This window comes from Rhinoderma darwinii, chromosome 5, assembly GCF_050947455.1.
Source record: "Rhinoderma darwinii isolate aRhiDar2 chromosome 5, aRhiDar2.hap1, whole genome shotgun sequence".
Taxonomy (NCBI): Eukaryota; Metazoa; Chordata; class Amphibia; order Anura; family Rhinodermatidae; genus Rhinoderma; species Rhinoderma darwinii.
The window spans coordinates 325209630-325232030 of record NC_134691.1 but is presented as its reverse complement, the minus strand read 5'-3'; the positions used below and the strand labels follow the sequence as shown (position 1 = coordinate 325232030).

Genomic DNA, 22401 nt, shown 5'->3' with positions numbered 1-22401 from the left:
ACAGAGGAATGACACTATGCAGAGGCCTAAGAAAAGATGCCCCAGACGTATCGGGAGAGCTGAGCGGTCCTCTTTGGGTAATCTGCTTCCATTAGTCGTTATATCTCCTCCAAATTGAATAGCAAATACTGGGCAATAACCGTGTAAGGGCTCATTCAGACAAGCGTGTATCTCGTCCGTGTGACGGCCATTAAAACAACGGCCGTCACACAGTCTCCTGTATTTCAATGGGGCCGTTCACACCACCTTTTGTTTTCTTGCATTTTCACGCATCCCTCCATAGACCATAATATATGGGGGATGCGTGATAACGCGTCCCGCACGGGCGCACCTCGGACATGAAAAACTGCAGTTTTTCACATCCGAGGTTGGCCACGTTCATGTGAATGTAGCCTATTAAAGAATTTTCCTTTCATCAAGCATTTGACATGGATGAATACTGGTAGGAATCATTGCTGTCGCCGGTACCTAGTAAACTGGTGAGCAATAGTTGTTTTACAGACATAAGTTCACACTTAGATATCTAGAGTTGGATACTTTATGCGGAAGACTGTTGTCCACCTAAATGTATTTTTCGGAAAATCTGATTACTAATGCAGACTGAGATGAGAAAGTTCAGTTTGACAGCTGCTTTCCCCCGTCTTGGTATCATAGTTTGCAAATCAAACTTTCAACTCCTCAATGAATCCACTTGTGATTGGTTGTATTTTGGCTCAAACACATGGAGTTGTATATTTAATGGGACGTGATCTAGGGTGGGATGTGATCGTTGTCCTAAAGGAACCAGGAAAAACATTGCCAAAGGCAAGAACTGTTTCTTGCTTTACTTAAAGGGCCATTTTATCTTTGAGCTGAAGATTTACGCTGTGGGCAGAGAAGGGGCAAGGAGGCTGCCATCATTCAACTCCTACATTTCTATGTTTTTGCTGTATTAATCAGATTTTCTTGAAAAACAATAATATGACGTTTTGGCTGGTGCAGGGATCTTCATTTTGATCCAAAGGAATCTATTTTGAACACGTTTTACATGACTGCTGTATTATATTCGTGTTTCTTACAGGGTCACGTCTACAGCCTCGAGTCCACTTTGCAAGAAGCGCCCTCGAACTTCCGGGAAATTCTACCTATAAAGATCTCAATGCATTTCTGACTGCTGCCAGCACTGCCTTAGAGGTGGAGAGTTTTCCTTACTTACAAGGCACTGATGGAAACTCATCAGGTAGGAACTCTGCCAATCTCTTTATTACAATTTTAATTTAATAGTCATTTCTTACTTTCCTCATGTGATCGGACATGCTTGCGCTCCACTGAGTCTCTCTCAAAGTGCAATTCAACGGGATAGAATCTCAGTGATTGCAAAAAGTATTTGATTGGGTGGACCCATAGAAGATAATGGAAAAACCCATTACCCACAATTTTCATGGTGGCGTGAGAGTCCAATTACACGGCCCGACATGGACCATGCAAACAAGCGCCGATCAACGAGATTGAGCTCGTTGATCGGTGCTCGTTTGCTCCTTTCACAAGGAGCAATGCTTGGTTATGTATGGGGACAAGCGATCGTCACTACGATCGTTCGTCCCCATACATTTCCATAATGTCGGCAGAGCATGGCCATATTTACACAGGGAGATGTGCTGCCGACAACGATAATATTTTCTTCTGCATAAACAATACGATCAGCCGATGAACGAGTGTTTGCTCGTTCATCGGCTGATCGTTGCCCTGTTTACACAGGGCAATATTCGGGATTGAGTGTTCATATGAACGCTTGTTTGCCCAATTATTGTCCCGTGTTAAAGGGCTTTTAATAATTAATACCCAATGTATTTTGGTTGTTTTAGGTTACAATAGGATGGATGTTCCACCTTGCTATAAAAACAGTAGGGTTTAAAGGGGTTTTCCCAGCTTAGATATTTATGGTATATCCCGAGGATATGCCAGAAAGGTCTAATAGTTGCGGGTCCCCCGATCCTGTCCAGCCTGGTGAGGAGGGCACTTTGTTTAAACGGAGAATGAATTCGGAGGTGGCCGCTCATGTGCTCAGCTCTCCCCACTCCTATGGGAGTTTTCGGATAAAGCCCTGCTCTTGATCTTTAGGCTGTTGTAGGGATCCTTAGTTGGATTCAAAGGAATCCATTTTGAACCCGTTTCACATGACTCCTGTATTGTAATCGTGGTTCAGCTTGCTCGGCTGTTTCCGTAACCCCCATGGAAGTGAATGGAGCGATCCACACACATGTGCTGTCACCTCTGCATTCACTCTCCACCAGGGTGCGGCGGCGTCTCGCCAAAGCCGATCGGGGGACAGATTTTAGACCTTTACGGCATATCCTTGAAAATTCTCTTGATAAACCTTGTCATAATGAAATTGTATGGATTCGAATAACCAGTCGGCTTAACAGGCTTGAATAGGTCTTGATATTAACACATGTCGGCTCTAAAGTTCTGTGATGTGGATCCCCATAATGCTGGACCGCCAAAGCACAGATCAAGAAGGATCGTCATGGGGGCACTACAATTTTCTTTTAAATTTGTGTTTTATGAAGCTTTTCCCTTTTGTTCTAAATAACTTAATTTTGAAATCAAAAATTGTTCAAATGTCTTGTATATTTGTCAGTCGCTTTTTCGTCCATATGGAAGTAGAAAGTGCGGTTATGCTGCAATCGCGTTTTTACGAGCAATGAGACGGATATGTGGAAATTGTTACTTGGAAGGTCTGCAAGTAGTACAGAGTTGCCAGTAGGTCCAAGCCAAGTAGTTTAGGGATTTAGTGAATAAGGAAGCTGACCTTTCCAATCGTGCTGCTAAATAAGACTTGGCAAGACGTGCAAGCGAAATGTCATATGTGGTTCATGGTAACACGCTCCAGGTGCGCCAAATGTGTCACCATTTTCCTGCTTAATCTGCAGTTTCTGCCTATGACGTGTTCTGATCCTAACGCAATGCCTGGACCAGGGTCACTAGTTAGAACCATTCCTAAACGTTTCATACTGGCTATAATACTGTGGTCATGCTTCCTTTTAATAATCTATGTGTGTCTGTTTCAGGGGACAGCAGCCGGTTTGACCTCACCCCCGTCACTGCTGTCAGTATCCATTTATTCGGCAGTGATAAAACGGACATATTGGTTCAAGGCCCAATCTATGTGACTGTTCCTCTACCGACTCATAGTAACCTTAAACACCATGCACATGTGCCCGCGTGGAGATTTGACCAGTTTCATGGTAAGATGTATTACTGTATACTTTTCCCAAATGTTTTTAAAGGGGTTGTCCACAACTGGACAACTGATGACCTATCCACCAGATAGGTCATCAGTCCATGATCTGTGGGGGTCCGACACCCGGACGCCGAACAGTTAAGCTGACCCAGCACTGGACGTACATGCCGGAAGCAGTTGGTTCTGGTCACAGAATAGCGGCCGAGCTGCAGTACTGTATTCAAGTGAATAGGAGCGGACCTGCAGTTCTGCAGCATGGCCACTATGCCAACTGCTTCCGGGCTCCGTACATCGCATAATGGGCCATAAAATCCGGTGCCCAGAGGCAGCCGTAGCGGCTTAACGGTGCGGGGTCTGCGTGTCGGACCCGCATCGATGACATACTGATGACCTATCCGGTGGATAGGTCTTCGGTTGTTCAGTAGTGGACAACCCCTTTAAGCTTCCTGTGCAGAATACTTAAGATATGTTCACCTCAAAACATAATTTACATCTAGAATTAATCTGCACAAAATGTTGAGTAACTTTGTAATTACATTTCATTATTTACAGTGGCTTGCAAAAGTATTCACCCCCCTCGTCCTTGGTGTTTTTTCTGTTTGGTTGCATTACAACGTGGATTTTAATTTTGATTATATGTATTACAAATTGTTGGGATATGTTCACACAGGGCGGATACGCTGAATAAAAGTACACGGTGTATCCACCCTGGTCGCCGCAGTGCTATCCGGCTGAAAAAACGCGCCAAATTATGGTGGTTTTTCGGCCGGAGCGTACGCTGCAGAAAACTGCACGTAAAAAAAAAATCATATTTACCCGTCGCCATAGCGATGCTTCCCTCTGCCGTCCTACAGCTTGGCCTCCTGGGATGACTTTTCATCCCTGAAGACCAGCCTGGACAAAGAAGCACAGAATTCTGGGTAAGTGTAAAATACATTTTTTTTTCTAAAATTGCAATTTTTTTATTTTTTTTACATTTGCGGCGGAATCGCAGCTTTTCCTCCAAAAATCGCAACATCTGCTATTTGTTGTGGGTTTTACCTCCCCGGTTACGCAAATACAATGGACATGCTGCGAATTAAAAGACCGCACCGCAGGTAAATTTCTGAGCGGTTTGTCCACTTATTTACGCAGCGTGCGGATGAGATTTGTTCAAATCTTATCCACTCTGCTGCTACTGTATTATGCTGTGGATTTTCCGCATCGAAATCCGTTGTGGAAAATCTTCAGTATTCACGCTACGTGGGAACTCGGCCTTACAGTGGAATGAAAGAGAAAAATGCCTTGTTTAGGGAAAAAAATAAATACTAAAAAACTGTAAATGCAAATGTATTCACCCCCTTTGCTATGAAACCCCCCTAAGGCCAGGGCTACAATGAGACACTTTCTTGTGCTACTGATTGATTTTAACTCTTGAGTGACAGCTGCGGTCCATAAGATTGCACGCAACTCAAAGTGTTCATTTGGACTGCAGCTGTAGCTCAATAGTTAAAATCAATGAGTTGCGCTACAAAAAGTCTAGGTGGAGTCCTGGCCTAAAGAAGATCTGGTCAAACCAATTAACTTCAGAAGTCACACGATTTGTGGAAAAAGGTCCTTACTGTGTGCAATTAAAGTGTCACATGACGTGAGTATAAATACAACTGTTCTGAAAGACCCCGGAGTCTGCAACAAAACGAAGCAACATGAAGGCCAAGCAGCTCTCCAAACAGGCCAGGGACAAAGTTGTGGAGACGTAAGGATCAGGGTTGGGTTACAAAAAAAGAATATCCCAAACTTTGCGCATCCCACAGCGCATCAACAAACCCATTATAATAAAATGGAATGTGGCACAACTACAAACCTGATGAGAGAAGGTGGCCCGCCAACACTCCTAGACCGGGCAAGGAGGGCATTCATCCGAGGTACAACAAAGGTATTAGCCATAACACTTCGGATCCGTAGGGCCGCTATAAGCCGTACACTCCCCAGATTGGGGCATTATGGAAAAGTGGCCATAAAAAAAGCCATTGCTTAAAGAAAAACGTCAGGAGACGCACTTTGAGTTCGCCAAACAGCACGTGGCAGACTCCCCAAATACATGGAAGAAGGTTCTCGGGTCAGCTGAGACTAAAATTTAACTTTTTGGCCATCGTGGGTAACGCTATGTGTGGCGCAAACCCAACACTTCCCATCACCCCAAGAACACCATTCCCACAGTGTAGCATGGTGGTGGCAGCATCATCGTGGGGGAGCAGGGACTGCAAAACTGGTCTGGATTGGAGGAAAGATGGGTGGCAGTAAATACAGGGCAATTCTTGAGATACCCGTTTATGTCTGCCAGGGATTTGAGACTGGGACAGAGGTTCACCTTCCAGCCGGACAATGACCCTAAACCTACTAATAAAGCTACACGAGGGGTTTAAGGGGAGACATTGAAATGTTTTGGAATGTCCGAGTCAAGGCCGAGACCTCCATCCAATTGAGAATCTGTGGCATGACATGAAGACTCTGCGCGCCAACAGTTTTGCCTGGGAGAATGGGCAAAAATCCCAGTGTCTGGATGTGCTAAACTAATAGCGACAAACCCCAAGAGAAATTGCAAAATTTGGCTCCACAAAGTAGTGACTTTCAGGGGGTGAAAACTTATGCACATTAAAGCTCTCAGGTTTTTTTTTTTGTCTTAATTATTGTTTGTGTTACAGTAAAAAAAATATTTGGCACCTAGTGGTCGGCATGATGTGTAAATCAAAGGCCCTGTTCACACGGAGTTTTTTGCAGGAGGAAAATTCCTCCTGTAAAAACTGACCCTGGAGGTTTTCATGTTTGATGTGGTTTTTGACGTGGTTTTTGACGTGGTTTTTGACGTGATTTTTGAGGCGGTTTTCCAGGCGGTTTTTCAGGCTGTTTTTGCCGAGGTTTTCACACGCATGAGGCTGGGTTCACACAACCATGTTACGTCCATAATGTACGGAACGTATTTCGGCCGGAAGACCCGGACCGAAGACAGTGCAGGGAGCCGGGCTCCTAGCATCATAGTGATGTACGACACTAGGAGTCCCTGCCTCTGCGTGGAACTACTGTCCCGTACTGTAATCATGATTACAGTACAGGACAGTTGTCCTGCAGCGAGGCAGGGACTCCTAGCGTCGTACATCACTATGATGCTAGGAGCCCGGCTCCCTGCACTGTCTTCGGTCCGGGTCTTCCGGCTGAAATACGTTCCGTACATTACAGACGTAACATGGTCGTGTGAACCCAGCCTGACAGCCTTCTGTCAACGGATCTGTCACCATTGAAATGAATGGTGATGCAAACGGAACTTACTTCACACTTGCCTTTCCGTTGAGGGGTTCCCCTGACTGAAAGCACCGACGGAACCCCTGAGCAGAAACCACGCTGATGTGAACAGGCCCACATTAAAAAAAACATTGTTTTCTGTTTGCATCATCATTGACTTCAATGCTGATGGATCCGTTGCTAATGGGATTCCCTACACTGCGGTATTGGTTCCGTCGAAACGACAGAACCCTTTGCACAACGGGGACAAACAGAAACAATTAGCAACGGATCTGTCACCACTTCACACTTGCCTTTCCGTTGAGGGGTTCCCCTGACTGAAAGCACCGACGGAACCCCTCAGCGGAAACCACGCTGATGTGAACAGGCCCACATTAAAAAAAAAAAAGTATACTTACTTCTTGAATCAATTTCCCAACATCAATGTCCATTCGGTGGTACACCTCTGCTGTCGTCATTTCTGTTCCTGAAATGTTAAAAAAAAATAAAAAAGAGATGACATACATGAACAACTGCATAACAAAATTAAAAAATTAAAAATAAAAAAATTGAAAAAAAAAATTGAAAAAAAAAATCAGAAAAAAAAATTCTAAAAAAAAAAATGCACAGCTCCATACATGTATAGCATGTATGGAACATAGGAGCAAGTGCACTTACTTGTATTTGGATGCAGGACTTCGGTTTTCTGTATCCCTGAGTTCTGTCCACGATGTTTTTCAGGCTCCACGAGCAGACAGGAAATGACAGCCCCTTTCTGGGCTGGACTAGCAGCAGGAGACTGCAAGAAACTCCTCCAAAACTCTCGGCAATATACTCGTCAGAAAACACCTCACTAGTTCGAGGTGTTTTTTGACGTGTCCCCATTGCTTTCAATGCGGTTTTGGACGCGGAAACCGCATCAAGAAGGGTCATGTCCCTTCTTTTTGCCGCGAGGCGTTTTTTTTACTCGCGGTAAAAAAACGCCTCCGTCTCCCATTGAAATCAATGGGAGTCATTTTGGGTCGTTTTTGGCGCGTTTTCCGACGCGTTTTCCGCGTCAAAAAACGTGTAAAAAAACTCCGTGTGAACAGGGCCAAATGGTGCAAAACCCCCCAAAAAATCCAAGGTTGTAATGTAAAAAAAAACAAAAAACATCAAGGGGTGGGGGGAATACTTTTGCAATTCATAGTATCTTGTACTAAACCTGAGTTACAGCCCGTATGATTCCCCAATGCTGCATTAATCCTTTAGAGTTGAAATCTCCCAGCATTCCCTGCTGGCTCATTGTCTGCACAGAGCTTGCATTCTAGGAAGTGTGTGTGTTTGTTTTTTTTTTATTCACCGGGCTTTGTGCAATAATCTGATGTTGGGAGGAATAACTGTCTCGCTGCATTATAGGTGCTTAGCTAGACTGTGAAGTGTGAGTCTAACGACCAGCTTGTTGACTGTTTCCAGTAAAGTAGTGTATTTACAGAGCTACTAAACCTTTTTAAAATGTCACGTTATTTTTATATATGGATTGTTAAACACTGCCCAAAGGTGGATGTAGGGATGCCACGATACCAGAATTTGGACTTCGATACCGATACTTTGTGTAGTATTGCGATTTCGATACCAAAACGATACTTTGCCAACAGTAATAAAAAAAGACGTTCTTCCATTTTCTGATGTGAGGCGCGAGGTGTGGTGATGAATTTTTAATGTGCCTCACATTAAAAGTAATTAACCCCATCATGTTTCTCCATCATAATGGGTTAATGTGAGAGGTACACGATGGGGTTAATTACTATTAATGTCACATGGAGGTTAAATTCATCATCACACCTCGTGCCCCACAATAAGTGAAAGAAAAGAGTTTTTATTTTAGTTTTCTTGCAGCGTACACATCATAAATGACGCAAAGAAATTGTTGTGCAGGTAATTACGGCTGCGCCAATACCGAATATGTGTATATTTTATGTATTGAGACTTATTTTAATGTTTATTGTAAAAAAGGTGTATGTGTGTTTTTTTTAAAAATGTAATATTACTTTGTTTTTACTTTATTTTTAAACTTTAATGTACTGGCATATATCTATACACTGATAGTAGACAGGCAGTTGTTAGGACATACCTCAGTATACCCTAACAGGAAATATGGTCAGATAGCCCTGGGGTCCTTCAATGGACCATGGGCTGTCTGCCCATATATGGTATGGCCCTCAATCACGTCACTGGGATTCCTGTGATGCGATCCAAGGGGCATCCCCCCTTCTCATTTTCCCCTGAATGCTGCAGTCAGCTTTGATCGCAGCATCCAGGGGAATAGCGGCAGAGATGAGAGGTTTTTCTGATCTCTGCCGTTATGGAGCGGGACTGTGGCTATGTAATACAGCCATTGCCCCGCTCCTGACAAGTGCGTGCACGGTCAGCATGAGGAGATGCGGCGGGCGCTGCACTAATGAGCGGCGGTTCAGGCATGGGGGTGTTTTGCAGTGCACCTGCCATGTTCTGTCTTCAGTGCCGGCGCTCATTAGTGCAGTGCCGGCCGCGTCGCATCATCCTGACTGCGCGCACTTTTCAGGACTCCGGAGCGGGGCGATGGCTGTATTACACAGCCGCAGCCCCGCTCTCATACATTCATGTGTTACTATACTTATCTGTGCGGCCGCACAGCTTAGTATCGAAATACATGAAATAACGGTATCGAACCGTTTGGGGGTGCACGGTATCGAAACAGTATCAAAGTTTCGATGCATCGTGCATCCCTAGGTAGATGTATCCCTTAAAAGCGGGGTGGGTGTTATTAACAAACATGCTCTTTAAAGAGTATTACCCACTAAGTACAGTAAGATTTTAATGTAAAAATAATCAACTTTTAAAGAGGTTGTATGACATTAGAAAACCATGGCTGGTTTCTTACAGAAACATGTTCTTCATGATCACATCAATGACGCCGAGTTGCAATACCAGACACAGCCCATGGGCAAGAGAGGCGCCTTTTCTGGAAGAAATCGACCATGCTTTTTTAATCTCCTACAATCCCTTTAAATCTAGGTCTTTGAGTTGTCCTTCTCTGTTATGTTGCGATTGAGCTTGTAAGAAATTCAGTTCGTAGAATAATGAAAGCCTTCCAATATGTTACATCTTATAGCTTCTGTTATACCTGGGTACAACCAATCTAGCTATGGTTAAAGCTCCCACCCGGGTTGCCATCTTGTTTTCCCAGACACTTGAATGGCAAGCCCATATGGTTGTATGATAACATTAAAGGGGTACTCCAATCGCAGAAAGTAATGCCATCACTTTCTGATTGGTTGGCGAGCTGTATATTAAAGCAGTGCTGCGCCACCCCCCCCCCCCCCCACTGACCAGAAAGCAATGGCATATCCTAGCGGTAAGTCATCACTTTCTATGATTGGAGTACCCCTTAAAGCTATTACCGCAACCAATACTTCTCTAATGAAAATTGGATCTGTCGCGTTGAATTCTGGATTTAAACGTTGCATTGTCTCGTTCCTCTGCTTTTCCTCCTGGAAATGTTTGAATAAATTGACAACTAGGCGTTGGTATTTACCTTATCAATAATAGGGTGTGTCCATACATAACCTGACACTGTCAGCACTACTTGGACAGTGTCACACTATATAGGGACTAGTTTATTATGCAATGTATGCATACATTTCCAGGAGGAATAAGAGGGGAACGATCCAACGAAGAGTTCTATGAAAAGATTCTCCAGAATTATTATTGTATGGGTTATGCAAGTATCTGCCTAAACGGACATGTCAGGAGAGCTGACGAGGTCTCGAAGTCTTTGTTCACATTACGTTTTCGATTAAAGTCTGAAAGAAAAGGCATACCGACGTATACCAGCCCGGCAGATGTCAAAAGGAGAATATCCTGGCACATACGCCGAATGTACGTAACAAATGCAGTGTGAAGATAGCTTGGTCAGGCATATTTTTAAATCTTTCCTGTGAATAATCCAATGAACGACCATTGAAGTGGCCATTCGATAGTTGGATATTCAAGTATGAGGCTAACATTTACTGCTTAGGGCCTGGTTCAGTTGCAAGAAAAAGTGATATTTAAATTAACTGGATTATAATTATAGACAAACACAATCTAACTAAACTAATAACACACAAACCGTTGTACTGTTCATGTATTTTATTAAGCACATTGAGTAAACATCCGCAATGCAGGGAGGAAAAAAATACGAGAACTTATGTGTTAATGACTTCTACAGCTAATTGTCAAAATGTGTTTCAATTATGAGATTCGAAGTGTGGATTTCACAGGTGCTTTGCCCATTCAATAAAGGTACACAACGCCTGGTTACTAACAAATCTGTTCTTCTCAAGATTAGTTAGTGTTAACCATGCTTTAGAGGAAAACCACATTCAGAAGACGTGTTATAGAGATGCAAGATTTTGGTATAAATCCATTCACGAATACACAAATTATTTACAAATAAAGAAACTGTTGCTACTCTCCCTAGGAGTGGGCTTCCTGTTAAGATTTTACCAAGAGTACAACGCAATCCTGAAAGAGATGAGAGAGAATCCAAGGGGAACGCCAAAAGACCTACTGAAGAGTGCAAACTGCAAAAACTTATTTTCAGGTGTCCAAAAACCCTGAACAAGAATGGTATTCGTGGACGGACACCCCAAAGGAAGCCACTACTGTCCAAAAAAAAAAAAACATTGCGGCCTGTTTCAAGTTTGCCTGTTTCAATGCTTCTGGGAAAATGTTCTATGGACGGATGAGACAAAAGTGGAACTCTCTAGCACAAATGCACAACGCAATGTTTGGTGGGAAAAAAAATACTGCACCTCAACGCCAAACTCTCATCCCGCCTGAAGCATGGTGGAGGCGGCATCATGGTTTGGGGATGCTTTGCTGCCTTGTGATCATTTAGGGAACAATTCATTTATAAGGTATCAATACATTTTACAGGAGAATGTAAGGGCAGCAATCCATGACCTCAAGCTGAGGAGACCTTGGGTGACGCAACAAGACAATCACCCAAAGCACACAAGTAAATCAACTAAAGAATGGTTGAAAAGAAGCATTGTGTTTTGAAATAGCCGAGTCAGAGTCCTGACCTTAACCCTATCGCGATGCTGTGGCATGACCTGAAGATGACTGTGCCCGCAAGAGATCCCAGAAATATTGATAAACAAACGTATTTAGAAGAAATGGTCCAGAATTCCTGCTCAATGTTGTGAAATCTTACTTGCAGCTACAGGAAACATGTGGTGGAGGTGATTGCTGATAAACGGGGATCTACGGGTTATTAAATTCATTGGTTCACTCCCTTTTTCTCCCGGCACTGCGGATGTTTACTCAATGTGCTCAATAAAAGACATGAACATTACAACTATTTGCGTGTTATTAGTTTCGTTACGTTGTGTTTGTCTATAATTGTGACTTCATTCAGACCACTTATTAATGATCATTGCAGAAATCCAGGTAATTCCAAATGGTTCAGATACTATTTCTTGCAAATTTAGATAGAGGCCCCATGGAGTAGGGCTGAAACGTCGCAAGTGGTGATTAAAGTGATCCGATTTTTCACTGAATTTGGAGTGCTGTCTTGTGTTTTGGATTTTGATAGATAGATATGAGAGATAGATAGATATGAGATAGATAGATAGATAGATAGATATGAGAGATAGATAGATATGAGTAGATAGATAGATAGATAGATAGATATGAGTAGATAGATAGATAGATAGATATTAGATAGATAGATAGATATGAGATGATAGATAGATATGAGTAGATAGATATGAGATATGAGATGATTGATAGATAGATATGGGATACATAGATATGGAATAGATAGAAAGATTCAATCTTTAGTATTTTCTTCTTGAAGAAATTATTTATTTTTTCCCTTTTAATTCTTCATCTAATCTTGGGAGTGTCTCATCAATGAGTATATTCTATTGGCCAAACATAGTACAGCCAAAGGGTATTACGTTCCCGTGACATTAACAAATCTGCAGCAGGGAAACACTTAATGATTGACTTATTGACCAGGAAACCTCATAAGAAGTGGGGATTGTCCAAAGAAAGAACCCCTTTACCTGAGAAGTTGTGTGACACCACCCCACACCCATGGCTGGTGAAATCTGATTAAGATCCTTATAGTAATAAATGGTTTTGTGTTTATCACCCTAAGGCTACAGTCACACGAACGAGGCCAACCTCTGACAGTACAAAACTGCAGTTTTTCATTTCCGAGGTGTACTCGTGCGGGACGTGTTATCACGCATCCCCCATGGAATAGAGTCTATGGAGGAGATGCGTGAAGTGCAAAAAAATCGGACCTGTCCCTTCACACGCTCCGTTGAAACAACGGTCATGCGAACGGCCTCATTGAAATACAGGAGTCCGTGTAACGGGCGTTCTTTTAACGGCCGTCACACCCAGGCGATACACGGTCGTCTGAATGAGCCCTTAGATTGTGTGGCACTAAGGTCACTCCCATCTGTAGTAGACTGTTCAGTACAATAAATGTGTTTACTGAGCAAACTAGATGGAGATCTTGATAAACAATTGGTTTTGGTTTACTTCCTCCAATATCAAACAAACAGGATTGTTCCTATGGAAAATAATCCGCTCCTTCTCCTCCTTTATGTATTCATTATCTATAAAAGCTCCTTTCTCAATACGCTATTCTGTTTTTAGTTTTGTGTTTTTTTACTTGCATGACCCTTCCCCCAGTCACATATAACATTGTTCTGCAGTCATCTCCTAAAAATATCTCTATTCTAGATTGTTCCTACAATGTTCCCTGTTAATAACTCAGGGGTTATAAGAACATTTTGCCCAAAAAAATGGGATTGGCGCAATGCCCTGTGTGTACTCCACCCTGTGAAGGTATTACATCTCAGCCCATGGCACAAGTTACTGTGCCTCACCATTCAAACTCATCCACACGGATCACTTGTTTGGCTCCTAAAGCTGGGCTCAGACATACGATAGTTGTCAGACCCCTGGCCATCTTCCCCTACTGGGGGAAAACAATGGGGCCACATGGGTTGAAGTCCATTCTGTTAAATTATTGTTTCCAACTGAAGACAATAGGGGACAAATAAGCAGTCTTCATAGACATACGTTTGGTAGTGGATTCCATCAAAATTGGTTGGATCCATCAGCAATAATCTTATGTCTATGCCCAGCTTCAGATGGCAAACATCAAGAATGGTGAACATAATTACTGCCATAAGGATTGGTCCAGGGATGTAGGTGCCAGGCTGATGGAACAGTATTTGTATCACTTGGTTGTTGACAGATGGCATTCAACCAGAGAACGGTCTTTGATTCCGGTACAGTTTTCCCTCTCGATAAATAGGTAAATTCTCATAGTAAAGCGAGGGTCGGTTGTGCCACATCACTGTATTCATTATGTTACACCATGCAGTGGTACGGAAATTTGCAGGTAGAAAAACCCAAAACTAACAAGTAGGTCATGCCCCCAATGCATATGCTGCCTGTCTCTGAGTAGGCCTTTTATTAAAGTCAGGAGTGACCATGGCAAATGGGCACTGGATGCTTGAGAACACTATGGCATGCTCATTGGAAGTGACATTAACCTTCATTCTACGCTATATGGCCCAAAATATGTGGACACCTGACCATCACACCTATACCAGCTTGTTGGATATCCCATTTCAAAATCATGGGTTTTGATATAGAGTTGGACCCCTTTTTGTGGCTAGAAGAGCCTCCACTCTTCTGGGAAGACTTTCCAGGGGCACTATGCATTTTGGGTGGTAGCTTTTTCCTGGCATCTTCCAAACCCAGATTCCTCCATCAGACTGCCAGATAGTGAGACGTGATTCATCACTCCAGAGAACATGCTGCTCCAGAGTCCAGTGGCGGCGTGCTTTACACCACTCCAGCCGACGCTTGGCATTGTGCGTGGTGATCTTAGGCTTGGGGTAACCCATCTCAAGAAGCTCCGGACACACAGCTCTGGTGCTGATGTCACTTCCAGAAGCCATTTTTATGTGTTATGCACTTCAGCACTCAGTGGCCTCGCTATGTGAGTTAGCGTGGTCTACCGCTTTGTGGCTAGACCGCTTGGTTGACGTTTCCACAATAATATCACTAACAGGTGACCGGGGCAGAAGTAGCAGATCAGAAATTTCAGGAACTAACCTTTGGCAAAGGAGAGATCCTATGACAGGGGCATGTTTAAAGTCCATTGATCTCTTCAGTACGACCCATACTACATCCAATGTTTATCTATGGATATTGCATGGCTGTGTGCTTGATGTTATGCAGCTGTTTGCAATGGATGTGGCTGAAACATCTGAAGCTAATAATTAGGAAAGGGGTGTCCACATACATTTGGCCAAATAGTGAAGGTTTTTTGTTTTTTTTTACCACTGAGGTTTAGTTTAGATAATCCCCCCCCTCCCCCCCCCCCCCACCTCTCCTAAATTTCCAGGACTTGTCTTCCTGTCTTGCAGAGGTGACCCTTGGCTAGTACTTCTGCTGGATTTGGGCCACTACCTGCTGTTAAGGAGCTCTAACAAAATGTCCCCATCTAGAAGGAAATGAATGCGCTGCTTCGTGCTGCTGCCTCGGTAATGAGATCGGGAAATGTTGTTTTGCTGACTACACAAGGAGACCGTGACCTGGTCACTGCGCTTCCATGTGATATTTCCTGTCTTTGTGCCAATTTAGACAGACCTTAGGCTATAGTATAGTGGCGCCAAACTAGAAATATACATTACCCAGTGCATGTTATCACTACTGTATATATTGCGTCCATATATTTGACCACCGTTCCTCACGTCCTTCTGTATGGGCCTCTGCAGACAAAATCTTATGTCCTATTTCTTGTCTGATGACGTTGGGCCACTTGATTTATTCAATTCTTGCTTCAGGCTACGAGTCAACAGGGGTCATAAGCTGGCCGCAAACTGATGTATATACCAAGAATATATATATGTTCATTGTTTTAAGGTGGCACTCCAACTTTCTATTGGGCATTTTGCTATCCATATATTTAGTTATTGGGATGAGCACGGTATTGGCCACAATATCTGCATCTGAAGCCTCTGATTTCCTCAGTAAAAGGACTCTCTATAAAGCTTAGAAACCCCTTTTGGCACTGCTCCGAGATTTCACTCACTGGACACTGGACCCATCATTCTGAGCAAAGGGCCATTGACTAGAATAGACCTTCAGCATTGGATTGTCAGGAACAGAAATCTATGAGCAGCGCTAAAGGGGTTTATGAGCGGTGACGAGATCCTTCTATGCCGTGTTCAGGTCTGATTCGCCAAATGCAAATGCGACGTATTTACTGCAGGATCCGCTTGATGTGCCGCAGATCTGCTCAAGGATTGGCCACATTCAATAGGGCTAATCGGTGTGGGAAATTTTGCGGGAATAAGTAGCATGCTGTTTTTTTTTTTTTTAATCTGCGTAGTGTTTTCTGCGGCATGTGAACACGATTGCGGAAATTCTATAAACATGCGTGGAATGCAGATTGTTTGAGTTAAATTCGACACGTGTCATTGCAACCTACTTACGGAAATTAATGGTGGTCTGATATCGGACTTCCCCAATGTCCCAGCTGCAGGACACCCTGTCATCCGTTTATGGTCAGGGCAAAAAGGGGATTGTCCAAAGCAGGCAACCTGTATAAAGGGGTTGTCTCACTAAGGCAACCGCTGTTCATAAACCCTAGTCTGTCATCATAAAGGGGGTTCCTCAGGGGCTCCCACTGTAGCGGAACGGTCTATGCAAGTGGAATGGCCTGCATGTCATACTACAGATCTGGCCTCCGCCAATAACCGCTGGCTAGAAGCTGGACCTGATCGCGAAGTCTGCTTCGTGATGAGACACGCGGCATTTTTAGAAAAATGTTTTGTCCTGGCGTTCTTTGCTACGTTTTTTTACTTGAAGTTATTGTTAAACGCACTATAAACAGTGTGTTTTATTCTTTCTTGCATTTTTTGGGTCTATGGCGTTTTTTCAAAATCGCAGCAAGGCTGTATTGCCATTTCTTTTCCCCAGCATTTAGGCCCCATGCACACGACTGTAAAAAATCTCAGTAATTGTCCGCCCTGTTCTATTGGCCACGGACACCTTTCTGTAACGCTACGGATAGGTGTCTGTGTCAGGAATTATGGAGCATGTCCTACTTTTAGTTTTTTACGGGCCGTGCTCCCATACTTTTGTATGGGAATTCGGCCCACGGCACGGTCGTGTGCAGGAGGCCTAAGTGGCGTTTTTCTCCCATAGACCTTCATAGGTTTTTTTCTTTTTTTTTTTTACATAAAAAAAAGTGGCAATTTATATGCAGTTTTTGGTGGAATTTTTTTCCAGAATAAATCATGCTTCGCGAAGAGGAATCTTTGCATCATGTGATCTTTTAATCATGATTTGCATGTTAAAAACGCAACCTAAAAAAAACCTGCAGGTAATAAAACACACTATCGGCAAAAAATTCCACAAAAAAAGTCGCATGTACCCTTTTACTAGCTATTGCCCGATAAGTTGCACATAAATGGTAGATATTTTATCAAGCTGACAATCGAATGTCAGGCCCTGGCCCATTGTCTGTCTAAGGCTTCGTTCACATCTGCGTCAGGACTCCGTTCATGGGATCCGTTGGACCTTTCCGTAAGGGGAACCCATGAACGGAATCCAAACTGAAACAAAAGGAAACCATAGGTTTCCGTTTGCATCACTATTGATTTCAATAGTGACGGATCTGGTGCAAATGGTTTGTTTGTCACCGTTGTTTAAGGGTTCTGTCATTTGGCTGAATGAATACCGTAGACGATTGTGCTGTTCATCCTGTCAAAACGACGGAACCCTTACACAACGGTGACAAATGGAAACAATTTGCACCGGATCCGTCACCATTGAAATCAATGGTGATGCAAACAGTATGTTTCAGTTTTTGTATTTCGTTCATGGGTTCCCCTGACGGAAAGCTCAGACGGAACCCATGAACGGAGTCCTGACGCAGATGTGAACGCAGCCTGATATTGGAGGAGTGAGGGTCGGTGGGGGAATAAATTGGACAGATTAGGATTATCTTGTTTGATTCTAATGTTTCCATCCCGATAACCGGTGCCGGCCGCTCCTCGTCTCCCCTGCTCCATACAATTATCCTGTACGTTTTTTGTACTGAGAAATCTGTCGGCTGAAATATCTTTTGGCCAGCAAGAATAAAATGTGAATGGCTTTAGTGTTTGTATGGCCGAGCACTGGGGGCTTTGTTCTTGACCGATAAACTCTGAGGAGAATCATTTAGAAAAAGTGAAAATAATGACTGGATCAGCGAGCTGCTTACAGGAAAATAATCTGCGGCCTTTGTGGGGACTCTGGGAGTTATTTCCTTTTTTACAATCCCTTCTTACAGTTCTAGCTACAAACAAACCAGAGCTTTGTTGTGGGTCTGCGGCGGGCGACAATCTCTTCCTTTACAAGTTTCTGTATCCAAGCTTATTATATTTAGTCACATGACTGAACCTCGCCGCTTATCATCCAATACTGATTATCAGACACAGGCAATCGGAGTTCCTCTTTGCTGCCGTATATAGGCACCATTTATGGCAGCCTGTTCATTGCAGGGTTGATGGGCATCACAAGAGCCGTGAATTGCATTGACCAAATACAAGCTGCCAAGACTGGAACTGTTGGCAACGTAAAATTCCCCTGCCAGAATATCATTTGATCGATTCCGGAAGGGGAACCATGTTTTTGATAACATTTATATAAGGGAATTTTTGGTTAAGCAATGTCCTTATGTGATCATCAAAATGGCTCTAAATTGGGACACACAAAATATTCCGGAAACTGTGGGCGTCCAAGAATAAATTCAATAATCGTAGAATTTATGTTATAATTGTGCTATTGGCGTAGACTGAAGCATGAGAAAAACTCTTTGAATTGGCATCCAATAGTATAGAAAATTTAGCAGAGAACTGCCCGATGATCCGGAATCCGTAAAAACAAGTTACTGGGGTTGTATGAAATAAATAAATCATGGCTGATTTCTTCCAGAAACAGCGCCACTCTTTACCATAGGCTTTGTGTGGTATTGCATTCCAATCCATTCAAGTGTATGAGACTACAATGCTGCAAACGACTCATAAACCAGAGCGGCAGAGTTTCCTGAAGAAACAGCCATGACTTATTATTCTCATACATCCCCATTAAGATCTAAAAATGGCGTAAAAGTTTTTATTGTATCTTTATTTTTTTCTGCCCAGCGATGGCGTAGAATAACAAATGTTCTATTCTGCACCTACTGAGGGCTTTTTTTTTTTTTTTAATGTTAATTTCCATTTAATTGGATTCATTTAAAAATGTGTTTAGCTCCGTAATGCTTGGATCTTAAAAGATGATTAAGGGACATTAACCCAGATTCAGCAAACACCTCCGAATAATCCGGTGATTAACATATAGGATAGAAGCTGGAAACCTGCTGGAAACACAACCATCTGTGTACAGACCCTTACAGGGGAAGTCCCATCAGGACAACCTCTATCTGTGTACCCTATTGGGGCATATGGAGGTCATAGGGGGCCCTCGCTCAGGATCCTCCTCCAATAGCCATAGGACAACCAGATAAAATGCGTGGTCATCCACAGCTTCCCCTGGTGATAGGTGATCGTTGAGGTTAGAGCAGCCGGACCCTCCGTAATCCGCTGTTATCGCTGTCGGGGCTGCAGTCAAATTGGAGGTTGGTTAAGTAAGAACATCCCTTTTAAAGGGGGCTCTACACTCTCTACCTATTTGTGACGTTTGCCGAGGAGAGGCTATTGAATTTGTCTAAATGCCACTTTTGCACTATAAATGAAAGGGTAACTAAACTTTTTTTTAAATCTTTTGACTTGTCAGAGGTTTTGATTGGTAGGGGGTCCGAACACTGAGACCCCCCCCCCCCCCCCCCCACTGATTGCTAAAATGAAGTGGCAGAAGCCCTTGGGAGATGTGACACTAAGGGCTTATTCAGACGAACGTATAATACGTCCGTGCAACGTGCCTGATTTTCACGCGCCTCGCACGGACCTATGTTAGTCTATGGGGCCATTCGGACACGCTGCGTGAAAATCACGACACGTCCTGTATTTGTGCGTTTTTCGCTCATCACGCACCCATTCAAGTCATTCGCGCAACAGCAGTAAAAACTATGAATGAAAACAGAAAAGCACTACGTGTTTTTCTGTTTACAAACAGTGTCATAATGATGGCGGCTACGCGAAAATCACGCAGCCACGCATCATACGCTGCTGACACACGGAGCGGTTATGTACCTTTTGCGCGCGCAAAACGGCGCATTTTTTGTGCACGCAAAACGCACACACGTGTGAATCCGGCCTAAGGGTATGTTCACACGCACTGTTTTCAGGCGTAATTCGGGTGTTTTACGCCTCGAATTACGCCTGAAAAAACGCCCCTAATACGCCTACAAACATCTGCCCATTGCTTTCAATGGGAATTACGATGTTCTGTTCCCACGAGCCTATATTTTACGCGTCGCTGTCAAATTACGGTGCGTAAAATGACGGCTTGTCAAAAGAAGTGCAGGACATTTGTTGGGGCATTTTTGGAGGCGTTTTTCATGGACTCCATTGAAAAACCGCTCCAAAAACGGCCGTAAAAAACGTGAGTTAAAAAAAAAAAAAACACGTCTGAAAATCAAGAGCTGTTTTTGCTTGAGAACCGCTCCTGATTTTCAGACGTATTTTGCTAAGCCGTGTGAACGCTTCGCAAAAAACATCTGACAGTACGGAGCTGTTTTCAAGGGAAAACCGCTCCTGATTTTCAGCCGTTTTTTAAGCAACGTGCGTTTTATGCTGTGTTTTTTACAGCTGTTATTCTAGAGAGTCAATGAAAAACGGCTGAAGAAATTACATGCTCTTCTTTTTCACAGGCGTTTTTTTACGCAGCCGTTTTTCAAAACGGCCGCGTAAAAAACCGGCCCGTTGGAACAGAACGCCAAAAAACGGTCAAATAAGCCATGTGAACATACCCTTAGTTTCTGGGAAAGCTGATCAGAACCATATACTTTCTGTTGCACTTGTACACGGCTTGCTTAGCTTTCCGAGGAATGCCGATCAGAAATTAAGCTGCACAGCGCTCACCTAAACACTTCTGTTGCTTTGTTTTAGCAATCCGTGTGGGTCTTTAGCGATCAAAACTTGTATCACTGTGACATGTCAAAAGTTTTTAGTTGCCCTTTAACAAAATGCCACAGTCCTAAGGTGATGTCATGAAGACATCTCCTTTTCAGATAGAAGCTGGTGCGGTAATCAGCAGATCGACGGGTCCAGCTCCAACCCCCGGTGATCAGCTGTTATCACTAGGGTAAGGCTGTGTCTCACTAAACATTTCCCAGCTGCGACCTCTATAGGGGAAATGTAGTATTACATGCCGCACATTTAAATAAATGGTTGACCATGTAATGCATTGATGCAGCAAAATCCACATTTGTAATGTGTGGATTTTGATGCTGATTTACCGTGGATTTAACCCCTTGTACATTGAAAAACGTGCAATCCACTATGACCATCCGTAACCGATTTTGAAAATCCGCATCGTGCTCTGATCGGTAAAATGTTTAGCAGCGTGTAGATGAGATTTGTTCAAATCTCATCCACATGGCTGGGACTGCAATCCGCTGCGGATTTTCCGCACAGAAAAACCACCGCATTTCCATCACGTGTGCAGGGGAACTTACAGAGCAGCTCCCTATTCTGACTCCGAGAAGGATGCAGAGACGTTTGTATGCCCTAAGGGTGCGTTCACATGTTGTGGTGCAGTTCAGAACGCGTAAAAAAAATATTTTGAATCTGAATGCGTTTTTTTTTGTTTTTTTTTTGTCTTTTAAGGGTATGTGCACACACACTAATTACGTCCGTAATTGACGGACGTATTTCGGTCGCAAGTCCCGGACCGAACACAGTGCAGGGAGCCGGGCTCCTAGCATCATACTTATGTACGATGCTAGGAGTCCCTGCCTCTCCGTGGAACTACTGTCACGTACTGAAAACATGATTACAGTACGGGACAGTTGTCCTGCAGCGAGGCAGGGACTCCTAGCATCATACATCACTATGACGCTAGGAGCCCGGCTCCCTGCACTGTGTTCGGTCCGGGACTTGCGGCCGAAATACGTCCGTCAATTACGGACGTAATTAGTGTGTGTGCACATACCCTAATGCGGTTATGATGTGGTTTTAAACAAAAAAGTTTTCTTCCTGACAGGATACTTGTGGGCGGATGAAGGGTAATAACGTTTTTATTACCGCAGAACAACTCCTCCTGCGTTTTTACTTACACTTTTTATGGGAGTGGAGAAGAAAACAACATATAACTCAATTCGTACAAGAGAGAAAAAAAGGAGCAGCTCGCATTTGAATGTACTATTATGTCCTATTTGCAGTCTTCTACCCACTATCTTGCGGGTATAAAACCTGCGCCCGCACTACCTCTGTTGCCGCCCTATCACTGTGGCAGTATGTCGGTGATTGACAGGTGTTCTCCCGCTGTAACGGCCAAGATCAAACAAACCTCTGATCAAGGCCGATTTAATCCCCTAGATGCCGCGGTCAATAGCCAGATGTAAGGAGTTTTCCCTCTGTCAGCCCGTCCGCACCCCCTGTGCCACTATCATGGGGTGCCAATGGGTTACCTAAAATCACACACAGGTCCGCCTTACAGGCAACAATTCTTTTAGAATACTGTTTTTTTTCATAGGTTCAAGTCCCCTAGTGGAACTAAAAAAATCTAAAATGTGAGAGCGTTTAATAAATTTAAAACTCCCAAAAATATATATATATTTTAAATCAAAAAAAACAACTTTTTTTTAATAAAAATAATTTTACTGTAGTACACTATAAATAAAAATACATATTTGATATTGCCACTATTGTAACGACCTGTAG

At 43.3% G+C, this 22401-nt stretch overlaps 1 protein-coding gene across 1 annotated transcript in view; it reads left to right on the top strand.

Moving 5' to 3' along the window:
* Window positions 1-22401, top strand: part of FAM171A1 (family with sequence similarity 171 member A1) — a 113331-nt gene that overhangs the window by 72625 nt on the left and 18305 nt on the right. Inside the window, exons 4-5 of the mRNA XM_075827656.1 lie at window positions 1061-1219; window positions 3051-3227. Coding sequence (XP_075683771.1) covers window positions 1061-1219; window positions 3051-3227 — 336 coding nt within the window. The remainder of the gene's footprint in view (window positions 1-1060; window positions 1220-3050; window positions 3228-22401) is intronic.